We start from the raw sequence: 22,412 nt of genomic DNA on the forward strand, positions 1-22,412 counted from the left end.
TCCTGCTGTGAGAGCAGGCAGCTTGGGGCAGGTGGCCCTGACATGTGGGGCAGCGTGGGCATGAAATGAGGCAGCAGATGGCCTCAGCTGAGCCCAGCAGGCATGGGGAGAAAGGAGGCCTGGGCCCCTCACGGGCCCTCTGTGCCTATCCAGTTGCAGGGCACCCTGCGGGTCATCCTGGAGCCCCTCCTAGTGGACAAGCCCTTTGTGGGAGCCGTGACTGTATTCTTCCTTCAGAAGCCGGTGAGTCCCAAGGACTGCGGTAAGCCTGCTGCTCCCTGGGAGTAGGTACTGGTCTGCTGGGCCCTAGACATTGGGTTTGAGTCCAAGAATGGACATTGTCCAAGCCCACTGAGACCTGGGCAGTCACACTCCTTATCTCATTTAATCCTTAAGGCAGCTCGAGTTAGACTCTGCCCTCCCTAAGATGAGGCAGCTAAGCTCAGAGAAGGTCACACAGATGGTCTGAATTGGAGCCGAGGCTCAAACTCAGAGCTTTCAAAGTCCAGGCCAGCCTGTGGCCATGTGGACGATCCTACTCCTGTAGGGGTTCTGCCTGGGAAGCAGCAGGTTCCACAGCCCCTGCCCCATCCTGAGCTGAGGCCTGGGCCCTCGATACCGCTAGATGCCTGAGCTGGGCTAGGGGGTGGCCTCGCCTGCCTGACACCCTGGCAGAGGGTGCTCTGCCTGCTTTCCTCCGAACCCCCACCCTGGAAGGCTGGGTTCTCCATTCACATGGGTGTGAGGCTCTTGGCAGGGGGTTCTCAGCCCTGGGCTCCCAACCCTTTCCAGCCTAATAGCTTCCCTCTGCCCCTGAAGCACCTACAGATCAACTGGACTGGCCTGACCAACCTGCTGGATGCGCCGGGAATCAAGTAGGTGCCTGGGAGAGCCTCGAGGGAGATCATAAGTTTGGGGGCCTCCAGGGCTCTGCAGCCAGTGACAGGAGCTGTGCAATGGTGGTGCTTTCCCTCCTGGTGCTCTCTGCAGAGGGAGAAGCATTGGTCTGTTTGGAGTGGGAGTGGGAGGCTAAGGGTGTTGTGTGGCCTCTGTGGGTGGGCACTGTGCCCAGCACACCCCCCGCCCACACCACACACACACACCACACCCCACACCCATGTAGTGGGCAAGAAGTGCTTTGCTGAGTGTTGGGCTGACGTTCAGGTCCCCGTCCTGGTGCAGGCGGAGAGTGGCTCTGTCTGCTGAGATGTGGTCCGAGGGGAGGCTGTGTGGTTCTGGAACCAGAGGCAGCCAGCTCCTGGCTCTGTCGCTGAGCAACTGAGTGAATGTGGAGAAGTTGCTTCACTTCTCTGGGCTCTTCCTCAGTAAAAGGGGAGCCTGGTTCCTCTGCCTTGGGTCCCTCGGAGGACACTCAGCTGTGTGGTGGTGGCACATTGGGTGTGGACACACGAGTGTCCTTTCTTCCTCACTGCACCCCTTCCAAACCAAGTGTGTGGTGAGAAGCCGATGTGACTTCCCCTGACCGTGGTCACAAACATAGGCATGGAAGGGGCACTGTCACAGCAGAGGCCAGTGAGGAGTAGCTGGTCCTGGAGATCTCACCATCTGGGGGCAAGTGAAGGCTGCTCTCAGAGCCCCAGGCCCCATGAGAGGAGCAGAGAAAGGCACCAGCCCCATTGGACACACCTCCCCAGGAGGAAGGGACATTTGGACTGGTCAGGGCTGGCACCAGCTGGCTCATCAGACTCAGGGGAGGGCTGCCGACTCGCTCATTCACTGACATCTGCATGGATCTCACCCACACTGGACAAAGGGAATCCAGGCATGCATTCTTTTATTCAAAAAGTATTTACACCGTGCCAGCCCTGTTCCAGGCACCATCCCTGTCCCCCGGTATCAGGAGGTGGAGTCAGGCAACGAACAAACAACCCCAGGAATACGCATTATTAGCTCCAGGTTAGAGGTGAGGATGCTGAGGTCCAGAGAGGTTAGCGACTTGCCAAGGCTACACAGCTAGTCGATGGTGGAGCTGAGATTCTAACACAGGCTTCAGCCTTGCTCTTAGCCGCTGTGCTGTGTGACCTCCAAGAACAAAGTAGCCTGGAGGCAGAGGGAGTTGGGGACGTGTAGGTGGGAGGACTGCTGTTGAGATAGAATGTCAGGGGCTGTCACGATGTATAGGCACACCCACCCCTACCCAGGCAAGTGGGGTCAGGGCTGTTCTCTAGGTGGGGCCCACCCTACCAATCTGGGCTCCTGGTTCCTGCTAGGGATGGAGTGGCAGGTGGCATGGGGGAGGCAGTGCCACCCCTCCACAGCTGGTCCTGCCTTGTGTCCAGTGATGTGTCAGACAGCTTACTGGAGGACCTCATTGCCGCCCACCTGGTGCTGCCCAACCGTGTGACTGTGCCTGTGAAGAAGGGGCTGGATCTGACCAACCTGCGCTTCCCTCTGCCCTGTGTGAGTACCCAGTACTAGCCACAGACCAGCCTGCTGGGAGGCAGCGCAAATATCCTCTTAGCCTTCACCTGTGGTGCATTGGCTTTATTTCACACTAATGCTTGACAGTCCCAGAAAAATGGTACAAACACCATCGCCCACGTCATAATTACTAAAGACATTTTGTCCTTGGGGTGTATCCCACTTGGGAGGTAGTGTCAAATTTACTGCATTCTAAACTTACTTGGAATATTTCCTCTGTTTGTGACAACTGGCCATGAATATTTACATTGACTTGTTTCATTCTGGTCTCCATTTTTAGGGTTTTATACCTTAACTTCCTTTTACAGTTATGTAAAGTAGTTGTACATTTCCAAAGTCCAATTAAAAAACAAATTACATTTTAAGGAGTCTGGCTTCTATCCCTTGTTCCCTCCACCTACTCCCCACCCTTCACTTATAAGTCATGGTTTATCCTTCCATTTTATTGATTGATTGGGTCTTGCTCTGTTGCCTAGCCAGGCTGGAGTGCAGTGGCACAATCACAGCTCACTGCAGCCTCCACCTCTTGGGCTCAAGCAATCCTCCTACCTCAGCTTTCCGAGTAGCTGGGACTACAGGCGTGCACTACCACGCCTGGCTAATTTTTGTATTTTTTGTAGAGACAGAGTTTTGCCACGTTGGCCAGGCTGGTCTCAAACTCCTGGGCTCAAGTGATCTGCCCGCCTCAGCCTCCCAAAGTGCTGGGATTACAGGCATGAGCCACCACACCTGTCCTTTGTTACTTAATATGAACAAATACATATATATGGTCGTATGACACATATTTGCTTATATTCAAATTCCCCCTTTCTTCGATAGATGGCAGCATAGTAGAGTTTTCCCCAGCATGCTTTTTTTTGGGCGGTGGGTGCGAAGGGAGGTGGTGGCGGGGAGTCTTGCTCTGTGGCCCAGGCTGAAATGCAGTGGTGTGATCTTGGCTTACTGCAACCTCTGCCTCCTAGGTTCAAGTGATTCTCCAGCCTCAGCCTTCTGAGTAGCTGGGACTACAGGGGCACACCACCAAGCCTGGCTAATTTTTGTATTTTTAGTAGAGACCGGGTTTCACCATGTTGGCGAGGCTGGTCTCGAACTTCTGACCTCAGGTGATCCACCCACTTTGGCCTCCCAAAGTGCTGGAATTACAGGCGTGAGCACTGCGCCTGGCCCCCAGTGTGCTTTTAACACTGAGTATGTCATGAGGATCATGCTATGACAGTGTAGATTAGAGATCTTCCACATTCTTTTTAAGAGCTCCAAAGTACTTCACTATGGGAATGTACTGAAGTTTATTCAACACAGTTCCTATTGATGGACCATTATGTTGTGTTGGGTCTTTCACTATTACAAATAGTAGTGTAATGAATAGCCTTGCATACATGTCTTTTTATATTTTTGCTAGTATGCCCTTGGGATAGATTCCTAGAAATGGGATTTCTGGGTCAAAGAGTAAATGCATGTGTATTTACTAATGTTAAAAAAAAAAATTCTAGGAAGGAGATATACCTCAAAACCCATGAACTATGCCTTTCCTAATTCCTGTGCTCCAGTCTTTATTAACAGAGTTATATCTCTTTCATTTCCTTTTAAACATCTATTCATGCAAGTGTAGGGAGGGGGTCTGCCCTGTAGTACAGTCCAGAATGTGGTGGGGATGAGGCTCAGTGTTGGGGCCTTTAGGAGTGCAGGTACCTACTGTCAGCAGCTGGCAGTGCCCACAGGGGCCAGGAGAAGGGATGCTAGGACTCCCTTGTTGGAGTCTACATGTAGGACACACAACAGAGGGGGCTGGAGTAAAGGAGGAAGCTTCCTTAGGTGTCATGATTGTTGGCACAGGAGGGAGACAAATAGCTGCAGTTGAATAAGCCATTCATGTGGCAGTTTGGAGGCAGGGAGTGTGGAGGCCAGGGCTGTGGGCAGGGCATACTGATGGAGAGAGCCCTGCCATCACTTGCTGTGTGGCCTTGGCCAGGTCACTGCCGTATCTGGCTTCTATCTCCCGGTCCAGACCCTGGAGGGGGCAATGTGGGGGCAGCAGTGATCTCTGATGGTTTTAGCTCTGATACTCCAGGACTTGGAGGCCCCAGGAAGCAGCTGTGAGCCCTGGGCTTGGACATCTTCCAGGGGGTGATCAGAGTGCACTTGCTGGAGGCAGAGCAGCTGGCCCAGAAGGACAACTTTCTGGGGCTCCGAGGCAAGTCAGATCCCTACGCCAAGGTGAGCATCGGCCTACAGCATTTCCGGAGTAGGACCATCTACAGGAACCTGAACCCCACCTGGAACGAAGTGTTTGAGGTAAGGGTCTCCTTGGTTGCTTCTATCCTTCACTCTGAGTCATGCCGGGCAGAGGCAATCCAGGGGCAACACTAGGCAGGGAGTGGGCCTTGGAGACAGGCAGGTCTGTGGAATTCCCGCTCCCGTATCTACCAGGCTTCCAGACTGGGTTACTCTGGCCCTACTAAAGGGCCAGCCTGAAGGCAAATTCCTACCTCCTTTCCCCTTCCAACTTTGTTAGAAGTTACCAAATCAAAGAGAAAGAGCCTTAGAGGCATTTCTGCTCCACTCCTCTCAGCTTCCCCTGTCAGAGCCAAACACCAGGAGCCTGAAGTTCTTCCTTAAGTTCAACCACAATCCCTACTATTTGAAGGGTGGGACCCACAGCCTGTTAAGCCCCCCAGATTGCACGCTCCAGGAGCCACATCTTAGGTGACCCCTCTCAACTTCTCCTCTCAATATACCATCTGGATGCTCTGTTACGTTTGGGGTGAGGCAGTGAAAGCAGGGGTGCTAAAAGCCAGCTTGGGGCTTCCTGATATTGTAGACTCACAGGGGGGCCAGGAGAATGTAATGAACAGGTGCTCAGGACACCGCATGGCCCATGCAGAACAAACAGCCACTGTCCCCTGGGCATCTGCTCTGCCATGGCTTGCACATGTTTTCTCTAATCTTCTCTTCCCCCCGAAGGGGAGGGGCTTCACTCCCTTCTTATGGGTGGGGTTCTTGAGGCACTGAGGAGGTCAGGAACCTGCTAGCGTTCTGAGCCATGATTTGGCTCCCTTTGGGTCATATGTAAGGTCGACTGTTGCCTGCAGGTCAAGATACCTCTTTTTCCTTCCAGTTCATGGTGTACGAAGTCCCTGGACAGGACCTGGAGGTGGACCTGTATGATGAGGATACCGACAGGGATGACTTCCTGGGCAGGTGAGGAGGAGGGCGCACAGCTGGGCCTGGAGGCAGCCTTCCCTCCCTGCAGGGTGCTGGGCTAGATACCCTGCTCCTACCACTTAATGACTAGCAACCCTCTCTGGTCACCCTGACATGGTGACTGTGCCAGGCAACCTGCCTCACCATTCTACATTCCTACCACAAACCTCCCCAGATGTCTCCCAAGTGCCCAGCCCTGACCTAGGCCCTGGGGGTACAGAGAGGACCGCAAGATTTGTATATCTGGCTTTGCTTTCTGTCTTCCTGATAATATACCAAGTCCCCATTTGGAGTAGTAGACAAGGCTGGCATGGATGGCCAGATGCTCAGTCCCAAGGAACCCTGGGCCATGCTCTAGGGGGTAGAACCCAGCCCTTCAGGGGTATGAGAGGACTAAAATGATCAGGGTGGGGCTGGCTATCAAAATTGAAAACTTACATGTATTTTGGTGCAGCAGTCCCACTTCCAGGATCTCCTATAAAATAAAAGCCCTAGTATCTGAAATGTTTATTGCAGAACTATCCATAGAAGAAAAAGAACACCCCCATCCCCTAAATGAACATCTAACCTCAGAGAACACTGGCTGAATGTTTGAATACATTTTCCATTGCCAAACTACAGAATATTCTGCAGCTCTGAAAAACAAGTGGAATCTCTGTGTATTAACCTGGAGGACACCCATTATGAAGTGGGGGAGAGCAGCTGGGCATAACATGTCATTTGAGTCATCATCTGGGAGAGGAACCTTGAATGCGTATTTTTGCATGTGTTCATGTTAGCAGAGAAAGGCAGGCTGTTAACACTGCTTATCTCAGATGAGGAAGCAGAAAAGGCAGGTTTACCCAAATTTTCAGATTCCTGTGTTGTTTAGCTTGTTTCCAAGATCATGTAATTTTGAAAAGTAGAAACAAAACAAACTGGGAGGGGCACAATCTGACAGTTTCAGAAACAAGCAGAATCTATGTGTATTAGCCTGGATGTTAATACACATAGATTCACCACCAGATGTTGCTTATCATTTTTTATTTTTATCTTAATGAAAACAGTTGCAATTTTTGTAATGTTGCAGATTAGAAGTGTGGCTTGTGGGTCATGCTTTATGTATTAGTAACTGATTTCAGGTGTGTTTTGAGCTTAAGCATGTTTCTTACAGTTATATAGAATTACATTTTCCCCTCTGGCTGTCAGGACCTTCTGGTTGGGCTTGGCTCAGGGTGAGTTAGGGGCAAGCTGAGGTGTGGGTGTTACCTCCTCTCACACACACATGCTGTGTTAGTCCATATTTTATTGCTATAAAGGATACCAGAGGCCAGGTAATTTATAAAGAAAAGAGAGTTTTCTGGCTCATGGTTCTGCAGGCTGTACATGAAGCATAGTGCCAGCATTTACTCAGGGCAGAAGGTGAAGGGGGATCAGGTATGTCACATGGCAAGAGAGAAGGGAGCAACAGGAGTGAGGATGTCCCCGCTTCTTTTTAACAACCAGATCTTGCATGAGCTCATTACTGTGGGGGGGGCACCAAGCCATTCATGAGGGATCTGCCCCCATGACCCAAACACCTCTCACTAGGCCCCGCCCACCTTTAACATATGGGGATCACATTTCAACATGAGATTTGGAGGCAACAGACATCCAAACTACATCACATGCCAACTATACTTTCCCTTGTAGGGCACCTGGGGTAGATTTGGAAATGAAGGGGCATTTGGGGTTATTGACATGACTGTGAGAGGTGGTTCTGCTGGCATTTAAAGGGTACAGGACCAGGAGGCCAAATTTCTGCAATGCATGGGTAGTTTTGCACAATGAAGAATCATCCCACCCAAAATGCTAGTCGCACTGTCACTGAGAAATCCAGAGGTGATGTGTCCAGCAGCCTCTGCTTGTCCCCTCTGGGGATGGGAGCCCCCTTCCTCCCCAAGTAGCACACCCAGTGGGAGCAGCCCTGATGGTAGTTAGTCTTTCCTTCACTTGAGCTGATGGTGGTCTCCCATTGGTTCCTTGGGGTAAGATCCTCTGTCTTAATGGCCGCACTCAGATATCTGAAAACAGAGTCCAGTGTGGGCCTCCATGCCCTCTGCTGCTTTCTTCCTCTGAGCTGACCCAATCCCCTCTCCCTGTATATTCCAGCCTGCAGATCTGCCTTGGAGATGTCATGACCAACAGAGTGGTGGATGAGGTACAGTTGGTGCTTGCAACCCTCAGGGGAGTTTCAAGGTAGCCCTTTCCTGTGGACAGCTCCAGCAGCTTGCTTCAGCCCAGCTATTCCTATGCTGTGGTCCCACTCTGTGCTAGGCTGCACACATGTCCATCCTCAGGGCAAGAGCTGGGTGAGGCACAGATGGCTCCAGTGTATTCTCCAGGGCCCTGGCTGGAAGAAGTTTCCCTGGGAAATACCCACAGATTAAGGACCCCAGCAGGGGACAGTCACATTATAGGGGAGGGCAGGCTGGGCCTGGGTTTTTTTTAATCCCACAGTGTAGCACTTCTGTCTTCCTATAACCACATCTCCCAGTCCCTCTGAGCCCAGAGCATACCCTGTCTGGGCTGGTCCACCTTTTCCCATACTAGGACAGGTTTCCCTGTCCCTACGAGGACGCCAGGTCTCAGGACTGGGCTGCCCAGAGAGCATCAGTAGCATCTCCCTGGCCCTTTTCCCTGAGCTTTCTGCCCCTACCCCACAGTGGTTTGTCCTGAATGACACAACCAGCGGGCGGCTGCACCTGCGGCTGGAGTGGCTTTCATTGCTTACTGACAAAGAAGTTCTGACTGAGGTGAGTGTGGGGTGTCAAGGGCTCCCTTGCAGAAAGGTGGAGGAGCACACGTGCCAGATGTGTGCAGGTGGAGGAAGGGTGGGAGATGATGCCCCCTTCTTGCTCACCTCCTGAAGAACATGTCACTCAGCCCGTCTCCACACAGGGCAGCTCCTGATAGCTCTCAGCAAATGTCCTCTGAGCATCTCCATCATCTTTAGATGATGGGGTCCTTAGAACTCTGTGTCAATGCCTGTCCTCCCAGTTCATAGGGAAATCCACTCAGTGTCTAACTTGAATCTGTCATGCACCAGTTATAGTCTTAACCTCAACAAAATGCTAGGTTGTGAGAGGTCCTCCGGCAGCTAGTCTGGAGTGTGAAGGCTAGCTGGCTTTCTTCTGCCATGAGTAGGCTTCTCCAAAATCAGTCTTTCTGTCCTGCTGCTGGGAGTACCCAGTGAGGGTCTGTGTCTGTTTGCAGGACCATGGTGGCCTTTCCACTGCCATTCTCGTGGTCTTCTTGGAGAGTGCCTGCAATTTGCCGGTGAGTGGTGACATGTCCAGAGTGTCACACAAAAGCAACAAAGTGCCCATCACTTTCAAATTGTCCTGTGTTGCTTTAACCTCGTTATTCCTGTGCTGCAGAGAAACCCTTTTGACTACCTGAATGGTGAATATCGAGCCAAAAAACTCTCCAGGTTTGCCAGAGTGAGTGAGTGAGTATGTGGCTAAAAACTGCAGGGAGGGCAAATCACAGCTTCTCTCCCCAGAGTAACCACAACCCCATGTCTTCTGGGCCACAGTCTGTGCACACACAGCCTGGGGATAACAAGAGGTGCTGATTGTGGAGTCTACTGTGTGCCAGGCACTAGGCTTGGCAACTCATCCCCCACATTTGTTATCCCTGAGTCTCATGATGACTGTGTCATTCATTTTTATTACCATTTTCTGGGTCACACAGCTAAGAGAAGGAGCCAGATTCCACGCTGTTTTCATAGCCCCAGGGAACGAGAGCCTGTGCCTGGCCAGGCCCAGCTCTGGCTTCTGGTCTTTTAACTTGGAACTGCTTTCTGGGGTTGGTCCTGTCCTGGGGCTTGCACAGTAATGACAGCCCAGGGGGACTGGGGCATTAGAGTAGCTTTCTCTCAAAGAGAAGTAACTGGGTGGCCCCAGTTTCCCCAGATGCTCCTGGGGGTTGGGGGTAGGACTGTCTCAAGCTGATATTGACTATGCCACCTTCACTGTTATGGATTTGATTCCTCACAGAACAAGGTCAGCAAAGACCCTTCTTCCTATGTCAAACTATCTGTAGGCAAGAAGACACATACAAGTAAGGTAAGACAGCTTGGTGTGTAGCCCTGGGGTAAGGAAACAAGGACCCAGCCCTTCTCAGGGAGAGAGGCAAAAGGGAGGGGAATTAACTTATGGTGAATGCCTAGTAGGCACTTGATGTTATTTAGTCTTCAGAATAACCTCACAAAATAGTTTTATAATTCAAGAATCTGAGGATCAGAGATAAATGACTTGACCAAGGACACAGAACTAGGGTTCAAGCTTGGGCATGGTTCTGAAGCCCGTGTCCTTTCCACCAATCATGAATTTTCTCAGTCCAGCAGCAGAAATCCTGTTGGCCTCTCCTCTCCTGAAGTGAGCTCTAAGGCCAATATGATTTTCAGCTCCCCCGTAAAAATTCCTGGCAAACCACTCCCTGCCTTTGAGTGTTGTTGTCCCGTCCTAGTGCCTCCCACTAGCTGTAGCGTGTTTGGGTCTGATCCCAGGGCATATAGGTAAGGTTCCCAATGGTACCTGGTGGTCAGAGTGATAGCAGAGGGTGCCGGTATCCAGCTCTGCCCAACCTAACCCTTCAATGATCTCTCCCTCTTCTGTTCCCAGACCTGTCCCCACAACAAGGACCCTGTGTGGAGCCAGGTGTTCTCCTTCTTTGCGCACAATGTGGCCACTGAGCGGCTCTATCTAAAGGTTTGATGGAAGAAGGGCTCTTGAAACAGAGTTAAGAGGTTTCTAAGCCAGGCGGGCTGGGAAACTTGAAGTGCACCTTGAGCAGGTTCTCCTGGCAGTGTTTAAAGTCAGCCCCTTGTATGTAAGAGAGGACACTGAGGCCCCACAAGGCCTCATCTCCTTAAGGCTAGTGCCTGAGGTCACTGTATAGGGGGATGTGGGAGGATAAATCCTCAAGTCCCTTGACTTTCCCTGCAAAAGGGTCTTTATATTTGCTACACAGTACCCAGAGTAGCCTATCTACACAGGACATTAATAATGGTGTACTTTAAAAAATATATATTTCATTTAATCTTCACAAAAGATCTGTAGAGTAAGCAAAGAGAGGCAAAAACAATGTCTTGTCCAAGATCTCATGACCAACAAGTGGTAGAGCTGGGATCTTTTAGGGCCCTGAGCCCTGCCTGGAGAGCAGCACAGCTCATCAGTCCTCAAAGCCCCCTGGCTCTGGGCATTTAACAGACTAGCTCATACAGATCATAATTGCCTCTACTCTGAGTCACTATCTTCCCTGACAGAAGACAAGGACCAGGTCTGGCCTGATCCCATTCTAGTTTTCAGAATAGGACCAGATGCCCATAGAAGCACAGTACAGACTGAAGTAAACCCAAACTTGGCTGGGGCTCAGATACTAGTAGTGGAGTGGTGGGGCTTGGTTATCCTCTTGTTTTGTGACTGGACCACTGCCCAGGTGCTTGATGATGACCAGGAGTGTGCTCTGGGAATGCTGGAGGTCCCCCTGTGCCAGATCCTCCCCTATGCTGACCTCACTCTTGAGCAGCGCTTTCAGCTGGACCACTCAGGCCTGGACAGCCTCATCTCCATGAGGCTGGTGCTTCGGGTAAATCTCTCCGGTCCCCTGGGGGAGGGGAGGAATAGAGCTCTGGCAGTGGAGCAAGGTGTACTGCCCCAGCACTAAGCACCTGCTGTGTGCCTGGAAGAAGCCAGGAGATGGATTCATGTTTTTCATCAATTTTGAAATACTGAATGGGAGCAAGTCAATATTCGAAGAGATACAGGCTCTTCAAATATTGCCTCTCCTCCGTTCTTCTTAAATTCCTCTCTCTAGAATTTTCTATAATGTACCTTCTCATCTATCCTCCATGTCTCTTGACCTCAACTAAATATTTCCCTTCTCTGTATTCATGGTGGTACATTCTAATTCTCTCAGAGCTATCTTCCAGGCCACTAATTCTTTGGCTATGCCTAGTTTGCTGTTTAACCTGTTCATAGTTTTTTCAATGGTGATTTTTCATTTCTATTTTTATCTTTTCCAAATCTATTTGGTATTTTCTCATAGAATTTTATTATCTTCTCATGTTTATATTCCATCTTTGGTCATTTGAAAATATGTTACAATGTATTAATATGTATGTTCTATTATTTGAAGATCTTGGGAGTTAAATTTTGATGTTTGTCTGTTGATGCTTTTTGATGGTGACTCATTTCTGTTTTATAACTTGGATTGCAAACATATGTTCAGTGTTCCTTTATGACCTGGATTGAGGTTGTTCTCTTCCAAGGAGCTTCTGCTTTTGCTGCAGCTCAGTACCTCAGGTGCATTACAAACTTGAGTCCATTTTTGTGTATATTTCTTAACTTTGGGTTTCAAGATCCCATAGGTACCTCATATTTATACTCAAAATTCATATGAGGACAGGCCTATGAGGTGCCATGTTATTAGGAAAGACTTTGTCCCCTCAACCAGAGTACAGGCTGTGACAAACACATGTTCTTGTCATCAGTCTTTGTTGGTAGGCCGAATAATTTTTATCCTAAACTACTTTTTTAACTAAAGAGATCCCACCTTCATGGGTCTTCCCTTCAGCTCCTAGCCTCACAGCCTCTTCTAACTCCCTGAATTCCAAGGTTGATATACAACCCTAGGAAAGCTTAACTTATTTTTCAGATTTTTTCTTTTTTTAACAGAATTATCCTTATTTTCTTGTGAATTTGGCTATGCATTTCAAAGGATGTTTGCTTCATTTTATTTGGCATTTCTAACAAGTTTTTCAGAATATTTGGAACACCATATGTATTACTGGAAATGGAAGTTCCCTAGGAAGGGTCTTTATAATTCACAACTGAGGGGAAAGGGGGAATGGGAAACAATGGCTGAGGTTGTGGAAGTGGTGACTCAGCTCATAAGCCACCCTCTTATCTGCTTGCAGTTCCTGCAAGTGGAGGAACGAGAGCTGGGGAGCCCATACACAGGACCTGAAGCCCTAAAGAAAGGCCCTCTGCTCATCAAGAAAGTGGCTACCAACCAGGGTCCCAAAGCCCAACCTCAGGAAGAAGACCCTACAGATTTGCCATGTCCCCCAGACCCTGCTTCTGATACTAAGGACGCATCCAGGAGTACCACAACCACCACCAGTGCTACCACTGTTGCCACTGAGCCCACATCCCAAGAGACAGGCCCAGAGCCTAAAGGCAAGGACAGTGCCAAAAGGTTCTGTGAGCCCATCGGGGAGAAGAAGAGTCCAGCCACCATCTTCCTGACTGTCCCAGGTCCCCACTCTCCAGGACCCATCAAGTCACCCAGACCCATGAAATGCCCTGCCTCCCCATTCGCATGGCCGCCCAAGAGGCTGGCTCCCAGCATGTCCTCGCTCAACTCCTTGGCCTCTTCTTGCTTTGACCTGGCAGATATCAGCCTCAACATTGAGTATGCACCTCTCTGCTTAATCTTTTCTAAAATCGCCTGTATGAAAAATACCTCGCTGGATGGAAAAGTAGATATGAACTTACATTTCTGTGCAAGTTGTTTTTTCACAAAATATCTTCCTAAGAGGCAGCATGGTGTGGTAGAAAGAACACAGGACAAGGGAGAGAGAGCTAAACAGGCTGTTTATGGCTCTAGCTGCGTACTGACTATAAAATAGATGCTGGACTCTGGTTGGTAAGGTCCCTTCCAGCAGAACCATTGAGTTATACTGGGATGACATGGAAAGCTTAATATGTAGAATTATGTAATAAATGGCTGTCATTTATGAAGGGTTTACTATGGGCTTAGCATGTTACCTGATTTAATTCAACCTTCACAATAACCCTACAAGATGGAACTATCATAAAAGTTTAATAAATTCATCCAAGGTCCCAAAATGAATCATGATACAAAGGCAGATTCCACTTCAGGGTTCCCGTTCTTCCTACTACGAAGTAGGATAATTATACATGAATGCTGGATGGAACTGAATTCCATCTGAAAGTAAACTCACTGTGAATTATTATCCTACATGGCTCTATACTCCTTAAGCAGGAATGCTTCTTTGTCTTTGGGGGTGGCGGAAGAGGGCCAATGCTTGTTATGGCGACAGAAGTGATGGGCTCTTTCTTTACAGAGGTGGGGACCTCAGGCGACGGCAGCTGGGCGAGATTCAGCTCACAGTGCGCTATGTGTGTCTGCGGCGCTGCCTCAGCGTGCTAATCAATGGCTGCAGGTAAAGGGATTCTAGGGCCAGGGAGGTCCTTTGGGAGCATCAGGTGACCATAAATCAGAGTAGGGACACTCAGAGCAATGAAAAGGGCACATAGTCCCAAGATAAATAACACTTTGGGGGAAAAATGAGATTTGAAGGCCTGAACACTGTAATCAAGTCCTCAAAGGGGCACTTTGGCCATCATTCTTCAGTGATGCTGATGGGCTCAAGAGCCAAGGGCTTTGCTCAGACGCAACCACTGCAAGACTGTCTGGAGTGGCTAGTAGCCAGTACATTTTCCAAGTGAGAATCTCAAACTTCCCTTAGAAGGAAAGTATTTGCTCTACTCCAAGCATTATAAAGATGCGTGTTATCAAAACCATGCATCTGATATTTTGTCCTCTAAATTCTACAGACTATTACTTTTGATCATCAGGACCACTGAGCATTTTTATCCTCAAGCGTATCTAATGCTGAATGGCTAATATAGCCTTCTCTCAAATGTTTGAAGTGTTTGAAACTCTCAAACACTGCAACTCTCAAATGTTTCAGTGTTTGAAAACCAGGGCCCCCCCCCTTTTTTTCCTAATGTCTTTGACACCAAATCAGAAACCTAACACCATGTACCAGCAGTGGAGCTGATCCCTACGTCCGTGTCTACTTGTTGCCAGAAAGGAAGTGGGCATGTCGTAAGAAGACTTCAGTGAAGCGGAAGACCTTGGAACCCCTGTTTGATGAGACGTAAGTGGGCTGGTGGCCTGCCTAGAGTGCCTCACCCATTCAAGTATTTGCCAAGTACCTGTTATGTTGCCTGGCAGCCTGCCAGATGCTGGAAGGGGCTATGGCTGAACAAGACAACATAGTCTATGACTTCATGAAGCTTCTGTACGTTAGTGGGGAAAATGGAGTGCCAGAGAAGTTTATCAAAATGGCCACCTACATTTACTGCTCATAGAGGCTAAAGTGTTCCTGAATATGGAATGTTCCCTACTCTTTCTGTTTAAATGAAGTCTCTCTGGTAGTAAAAAGATTTGAATGTTCAAATATTTTTTTGATCTGTTTTAATTCCAGCAGTTAAACATTCCTTGAGCCTGAGGACCTAAAGTTTCCTCTAAAGCTTGAAGCTCTTTGGCCTGTCTTCCCTCCTGCAACAAAACATAGGTGATGGGTAGAGGAGATACCCTCCCCTTCTCCACAAAGGCTTGTCCACCTATGTCCTTGGGGACAAGGGTGACTCTAGTCACATTAATTGCTTTTGATGGGCCAGTGGTGGCAAGTCTCATCCCAAATATTTTTATTCTTAGAAGTCTGAATCTCATCAGCGTGTACCTTCTGCTTCAGGGTTCTAAAAAGACATTTCTAGCCAGCTTAGGAAAATATTACATCTCATAATTTTCCTGGCCAATAACTTTTTTAAAAAGGGTTACACTGAGTCCTCTTTGGGCCATATCTAAGAACTATTATGTTCCTTCAAGAGCTACACTTTGAGTTCATCAGTATCAAGAAAAGGGTATGAGGAAGAGAGACTATTCATTCAACATTTACTGAATGCTTTATGCCAGGCAGCATCCTATACTCTAGAGCCACACAAGTAAGAGATTTTGCCTTCAAAGGGAGCTCTGACATAATTATAAAAAGATGTCAAAATTGTGGTGTGGTAGCTACTACGTGGCTAAGGGATTAAAAAAAATTATGTGGGAATATATGAGGGAAGAGGTTTAACATTTGACTTTGACTTTTGTGACAAACCTAAATCTGTTACTAATTCTCAAAAGTATGACAGCAAGATAAGCCTGGACTATCTGGAAGGCAGAGTTGGCAGCCTCCACCCTAAAAATAAACCTAAAAGTAAGAGGTTTCCTCTGCCTTACTCCATAGGAGGTGGCCACTGTTTGTTTTCCATGCAACTGTAGCAAACCTAACTGTTCAGTGTTCTAGCCCTTAGCTGGTAAGAAAAAAACTGAGAAGGGGGTTGAGGTGGTCCTATGAATAGGTACTGTTCAGGGTGAGGAGGGCCAGCTAAAAGAGTGGTAGCCAGGGGCAGGTGTGGTGGCTCACACCTGTAATCCCAGCACTTTGGGAGGCTGCGGCAGGCAGATTATCTGAGGTCGGGAGTTTGAGACCAGCCTGACCAACATGGTGAAACCCTATCTCTACTAAAAACACAAAAAATTAGCCAGGTGTGGTGGTGCATGCCTGTAATCCCAGCTACTCGGGAGGAGGCTGAGGCAGAATTGATTGAACCCAGGAGGTTGCGGTGAGCCAAGATTGCACCATTGCACTCCAGCCTGGGCGACAGAGCGAAACTCCGTCTCAAAAAGAAGAGTGGTAGCAAAGGTAGAATTGGAGAAAGATAGATGCAAACTAAGCCACAGCAGTCTGAGGCACTTCTAGGCAAACAGCCTCTTAATACTTCTGGATTTTGTGAACAACACTGGACAGTGATTATTTGTAATAATGATACATTGTGAGTAGTTATGAGCCAGTCCTGCTCTAGGTGCTCCTAATAGTCTGTACCTTCTGTTTTAGTAGGGAAATGGATGAAGCACTTTAGATTTTCAAGAAAACTGAATGAAATGCGTAATTCTCACTTCCTTTTTGCTTCCTAAAGATTTGAATTTTTTGTTCCCATGGAAGAAGTAAAGAAGAGGTCACTAGATGTTGCAGTGAAAAATAGTAGGCCACTTGGCTCACACAGAAGAAAGGAGTTAGGAAAAGTAAGTACAAGAGATATTTGATATACCAAGGAGATTATGATCAATTCGCCTTATCCCAATTTCTTTCCTTAATGCAGTGTTTTGGAGGGGAACTAATTATTTGTGATTATTTAGGTACTGATTGACTTATCAAAAGAAGATCTGATTAAGGGCTTTTCACAATGGTAAGTGTGCCCTTTCATTTTATCACTGTTATCCTGCTATTCAAGACAGTTTTCCCTTTTCAGTACTGTTTCAGCTCCTTTGGTTATCAAGAAGGGAGGGAGATGAACACCTTTATTTAAGGCTTTACTGCCTGCAGATCTCACTGATACCCTAAAAGACACCTGTAAACTCTAGCCTTAACCCTGAACCCTGGCTGGCCAACTTACAGAGAGACAGGTTCTGCTGGTCTTACAGAGGCCCAGGCAGGCAGGACTAGGCAGTTTGTCCTGTTACCACAACACACTGTCATTACTAACGTTAAGTCCAAACCTAACTGTCTTACAGGTATGAGCTGACTCCAAATGGACAGCCCAGAAGCTGATGATGAGAATTCTTATCACTCACCTTTATATTAAAATGTATATATATGTATATATTTTTTCCTTTGGATCACTTACATCCAATATATGTATATTTTGTCATTTAAATCAGAACAACCACTTGAAATTATATACATATAATTCTTGTGCGGAATTTAACTCCATGACTGAATAGCATAAGGAAGAGGTTATTTAAAAGCAAGAACTACTTTTTTTGGTTGGATTTTTTTGTTCAAGTCCAGAAAGAAATGTCATATTTGTGCCTACTAAATTATCCAAACCTCAGTGTTTATATACTTAAACAAGTGCCACTTTTTAGTAGATAATTATATACCATCTGATTTAGGACTTACCTGAATGTATGTACCAGAAAGTGTCCTGCCTCTGGCATAGGGGCTGGGGGAGGTCTGTTTCTGGAGCCACTACCACATTCCTGGGCAGTGACTGGCCAAAGGGAAGTCACTTTTTTATGGAAATAGAAAGTGACCCAACTCAAAACTGCCAAGAGCTAACACTGCCAAAGCCCTTCTGGCTGCCACCTGTGGTACTTGTGTGCCTGGATATTTGTTCTTTTATTTGACCTGGAGCTAAAAATGTATTTCCCTACTGGCAAAAATGTTATACTGATATACTTAAATACCTTGAATTAAATACTCTTGTGTAGTCTAAGGGCCAAACTCCAGCGTGTAGCATTATTTCCATAGGAAAATGCAAACCAAGTTCCAAACCCAGGTCTATGTCTGACTCTCATAGCAAAGCACTGGAGACTGCTGAAGAGTGTCACCAAGCAAAGCACTGGAGACTGCTGAAGAGTGTCACCATCAGAGAAAAGGAAGCTTTCAGATAAGTTTAGGCTATTCAACTTTTCTAAAGAGATGGTTGGTTCACCTAAATAACATGTTAAAAGCAAAATATGTAAATTATATGCTTAAACAAGCGCCTCTTTTACATTTCAGACTTTACAAGACCAAATATACTTCTCATCCCCTCCAACATTCCTGGACCTCCTCTTCTCTCTTACCAACACAGACGACACTACCTGCTGTCAGTTTTCTGTCTCTGCCTCTGCCTTCACTGCCACTTTTCTGAAGCAGGGCAACATTCGAGAACAAAGTTTTGTCATGTTACTCTTATTCCAGTTTTCTGCCATCTGATTCACATGCAGATGTTCTATTCCAGAATAGTCCAAATACTGTGCTCTGCCGACTCAAGTCATGTCTCAAACCTATTTCCTCTATTAAGTCAGTCAATCCATAGTGAAATGGACTCTTCCCACCGCCTGTAGCATTTACTGTTGATACTGAGTATTTTCCATTTTAATAGTTCCCAGCCTTTATAACACTAAGTTTTAAGAAATGTTGATTAGGCATCTGCTAAGGTTACATGCTAAGCAGCTACTTATATTGTATTTGGTATTTAATATTTGTTTATTCTCCAATTGAACAGTAGGGAACAATTCAAGCTACTTGAATTGTTTTTCACCCTCACCATCCAAGACCGTGTTAAGTACATAGAAGATGCATGGTGAAATTCGTTTCTGCTGAGGTTTCTATTTTAAATGGCAAATTCTCATAATAAAATGGAGCATTGATGCCTACCCTGTCTACCTTATGATGGCATTCTAATTGCCCCCTAAATAGACAAGTGCCTTGAAAATGGAGAAGCACCAGAGAAATAAGGGAATATATCATATGTACATCGAAACATTAGCAACCTTAAAACGGCAGATAAGTGAAAACCTACCCCTCTTCTTCCAAACTTAAACCACAAACATTTATTTTAAACGTGGTCAATTGAACCGTTTTTACCTGTGTCAGGCAACACAGTACCTGGTGATGGTCTGAAGAGGAGTTAAAATGTTGAAGGGAACCAGAATTTTAGTACACAGCAGACAGGAGGCAAGGTTATATAGGCACTGTGTGAGGGGCAGGGAGCCTGAAAAGTTGTTAATACCTTGGCTGCCACTGAGGACAAGAATTGGTTTTCAGCAGTGGGTAGAAACAATCAGCTAATATGCAGGAGCATAGGGTCTGAAGTTAACATCATCTTGGTACAGAAACCCCCAAACCTAAGACGGAATGTGAATATTGGTTTAGAACCTGGAAGCCTGTGAAGCCTTGATGGAGGCAACCATAAAATTGGCCCCACAGGGTTGCCACTCCCATCCAGGGCACATGTGCGACAACTGCAGCAGATGGCTGTCACTAAAGGGAAACTCACGGGCAAAAATTGTGAAACAAACAAAAACAGACTTTAAAAAAAATATAAAGTACACAGGAATATCAAACTGAAAAATAGCCATAGATAATATTTCAGCAAGAAGGAAAATGTACCAGTAAGGCAGAAATAGCATGTGAGAAGCAGTGGAAAGCAAAGAAATCCATAAAATACGTTGGCAAACCTAAGCAAGTTTTGATGATTGTTCACAAGATATAAACAAATAACCAAAAATTTTTGCAAGGGTTCAGAAACATAGTAGAACTAAAATGTTAGTACTAACAACTAAGAAGGGCAGCTAGGCTGATTAAGAAAGTAAGTATTCAAGACCATATCTTATTTAGGAAGCTAAAGATACTCATCTTAAAAATATAACTCTGTGTGAGTCACTAATTCATTACCTCTCAGCTTCAAATTGACGTCTGTCTCCTTTGCTGCTTTCCCAGCAGGCTGATGTTTGGCTTTGCCAATAGGGGGCGATGGAAGGACACTCTATAGCAGGAAGAAGGGGCTTTTCTTCTGATGTTTTCCATGGCTGCTAGCTAATTGGCATACAGAGCTGTTCTCAATCACCTAAGTACCCCCACAGTTTACCCTTGGCTCATGCCCTAAGAACCATGGCCTTCATGTTTTATCAGCAGGCAACACCTTTTGGCAAGTTTCTTAGCCACAAGTGGGTTGCATGGTCCTATGGCTGCCAGAGGAAATCTAAATCTCAGCCTGGTAGGGAGGCACTTAGTTTCTAACTTCCTTTCTTGTTCACTCTCCCTTACCCCTGGGGGTAAGGATCTGCATCCCGAAGTTGCTATTCTGTATCCCCTAGAGTCCACTTCTACCCCGTTTAGTAGTAAATACAAGAATTGCTAACCAGTAAAAGGTGGTTAAGTTTTTCATGTTTGGTTACCTGTGCAATGTGGTTTCTGTCTCCTAAGTATGTATTCAAAATTGCAAGATAACTATGAAAATAGAGTAATAGCAGAAAGCCAATAAAGTTGATATATACAACTTCCAAATTAGCAGTGAAGAAGAAAAGGTTATAAAGAAAAATCAACCCTGCAAAAAGTAGGAGGGGAAAGCAAAGACATAAGTAGACAATACAAAAGATGGTCAAGATACGTCTAAATATATTTGTAATTACAATAAACAACACTATTAAAATCTAGAATGTCAAAAGTAAAAAGCAGTTATATGCTGTTTATAAGAGATTCACATCAAACAGAAATGTTGAAAGTAAAAAGATTAAAAGATCCATCCAAGAATCATTTAGATTTCTGTTTATATTAATGGCAGCAAACAATATATTAAGAAACAGATGCTCCCTATTGCCACTTCTATTCAACAATGTATTGCAGCCTGAGTAATAGGGCAAAAATAGGTACATCTAACCAAAACTTCTATGTGCAGATGATATGATCATGAGCATGAAATCCAAGATAATCTAAATTGCTAGAATTAACCAGAAAGTCTTCAGCAAGCTTGCTTGATACAATGTTAAAAAAAACTGTAGTTCTGTTCCCTAAGAGAAAATAAGTGCATAAAAATATCAATCTATATGAATACATTCAACAACCCCTATAAGAAAACTAAAACTTTTTAAATAAATGTTAAACCTAAAATGGACAGCTATGCCACGTTTGAGGTTGGAAAACCCAACAAATGCCATTTCTCTCCAAATTATATGTTTAATGAAAGCCCAATAAATCAACAGGTTGTGTGTGTAACTTGATAAGCAGATTCAATGTACATGGAACTACAAAAGGTAGAAAGCCGCCTACTCAACACCAAAGTTCATTTTCAAGCTGTAATAACTAAGACAGAATGGTACTAGTGCAGGGAGCCAACTGGGCCAAAAGAACAGATAAGAGCCCAGAAACAGACCCATTCACATATACTCAATTTATGACAGAGGTAGCACTGTGAACAAAGGGAAAAGATAGATAGACTTTTCAATAAAAGGTGCTGGGACAATTGGATATTCATGTGAGAAAATACGAAATGGTCCTTTACTCATATCACATTCAAAAATCAATCAACTCCAGGTATATTAGACTGTGTAAAGCAAAACTATACAGCTGTAAGATAATATAGGAGAATAATTTCACAACTTGTGACTAAGGCAAGATTTCATAACACGCAAAGAGCACTAACTAAAAGACCACACATCTCTCCGTGAAAATTAGGTACTTCTGTTCATAAAAATAAACTATAGGCTGGTGCGGTGGCACACACTTGTAGTCCCAACTACTTGGAAGGCCGAGGTGGGAGGGACCACTTGAGCCCAGGTGTTCAAAGGCCAGCCTGGGCAACACAGTGAGATCCCATCTTTTTTTTTTTTGAGATGGAGTCTCGCTCTGTCACCCAGGCTGGAGTGCAGTGGCATGATCTCAGCTCACTGCAACCTCCGCTTCCTGGGTTCAAGTGATTCTCCTGCCTCAGCCTCCTGAGTAGCTGGGACTACAGGCACGTGCCACCACGCCAGGCTAATTTTTTGTATTTTTAGCAGAGACAGGGTTTCACTGTGTTAGCCAAGATGGTCTCGATCTCCTGACCTCGTGATCTGCCTGCCTCGGCCTCCCAAAGTGCTGGGATTACAGGCATGAGCCACCACGCCCGACTGAGATCCCATCTCTTTAAAAAACAAAAAAACAAAAAACAAACAAAACACTATGGGAGGGCCGGACACGGTGGCTCACACCTGTAATCCCAGCACTGTGGGAGGTCAAGGCAGGCGGATCACGAGGTCAGGAGATGGAGACCATCCTGGCTAACACAGTGAAACCCCACCTCTGCTAAAAATACAAAAAATTAGCCGGGCATTGTGGCACGCGCCTGTAGTCCCAGCTACTCAGGAGGCTGAGGCAGGAGAATCACTTGAACCCGGGAGGCGGAGGTTGCAGTGAGCCGAGATCCTGCCACTGCATGTCTCAAAAAAAAAAACCAAAAAACAAGAAAACAAAAACAAACACTACGGGAAAATGGAAAGATAGGTCACAGAATGGAAGAAGACATTTGTAACACATATAGCTGTCAAAGTGCTCATGTCCAGAATATATAAGTAACTTTTACAAATTACTAAGTTAATCCAATAGAAAAATGGGCAAAAGACACAGAAGCACT

At 46.3% G+C, this 22,412-nt stretch overlaps 2 protein-coding genes across 7 annotated transcripts in view; one reads left to right on the plus strand and one right to left on the minus strand.

The window, feature by feature from the left end:
• Positions 1-18,675, plus strand: part of ESYT3 (extended synaptotagmin 3) — a 43,706-nt gene extending 25,031 nt beyond the window's left edge. The window contains exons 6-24 of one of the 5 annotated variants that reach the window (XM_016942037.3): positions 154-243; positions 820-875; positions 2,301-2,421; positions 4,564-4,734; positions 5,558-5,640; positions 7,774-7,822; positions 8,328-8,417; positions 8,878-8,940; positions 9,042-9,104; positions 9,663-9,731; positions 10,290-10,376; positions 11,107-11,256; positions 12,587-13,083; positions 13,760-13,858; positions 14,447-14,578; positions 16,449-16,554; positions 16,669-16,718; positions 17,044-17,117; positions 17,832-17,920. In XM_016942037.3, the coding sequence (XP_016797526.2) occupies positions 154-243; positions 820-875; positions 2,301-2,421; positions 4,564-4,734; positions 5,558-5,640; positions 7,774-7,822; positions 8,328-8,417; positions 8,878-8,940; positions 9,042-9,104; positions 9,663-9,731; positions 10,290-10,376; positions 11,107-11,256; positions 12,587-13,083; positions 13,760-13,858; positions 14,447-14,578; positions 16,449-16,554; positions 16,669-16,718; positions 17,044-17,080 (2,013 nt within the window). In that variant the 3' untranslated portion in view covers positions 17,081-17,117; positions 17,832-17,920. The other 4 variants (XM_016942038.3, XM_016942036.3, XM_054681093.2 and 1 more) reach the window with 4 other exon arrangements.
• The window catches only part of CEP70 (centrosomal protein 70), a 134,731-nt gene continuing 127,209 nt past the window's right edge, over positions 14,891-22,412 (minus strand). For both annotated transcript variants that reach the window (XR_010155342.1, XM_063806262.1), the window contains one exon: positions 14,891-14,982. The gene's annotated coding sequence lies outside the window, so the exon portion shown is untranslated. The remainder of the gene's footprint in view (positions 14,983-22,412) is intronic.

The sequence above is a fragment of the Pan troglodytes genome, chromosome 2, assembly GCF_028858775.2.
Source record: "Pan troglodytes isolate AG18354 chromosome 2, NHGRI_mPanTro3-v2.0_pri, whole genome shotgun sequence".
Lineage (NCBI taxonomy): Eukaryota > Metazoa > Chordata > Mammalia > Primates > Hominidae > Pan > Pan troglodytes.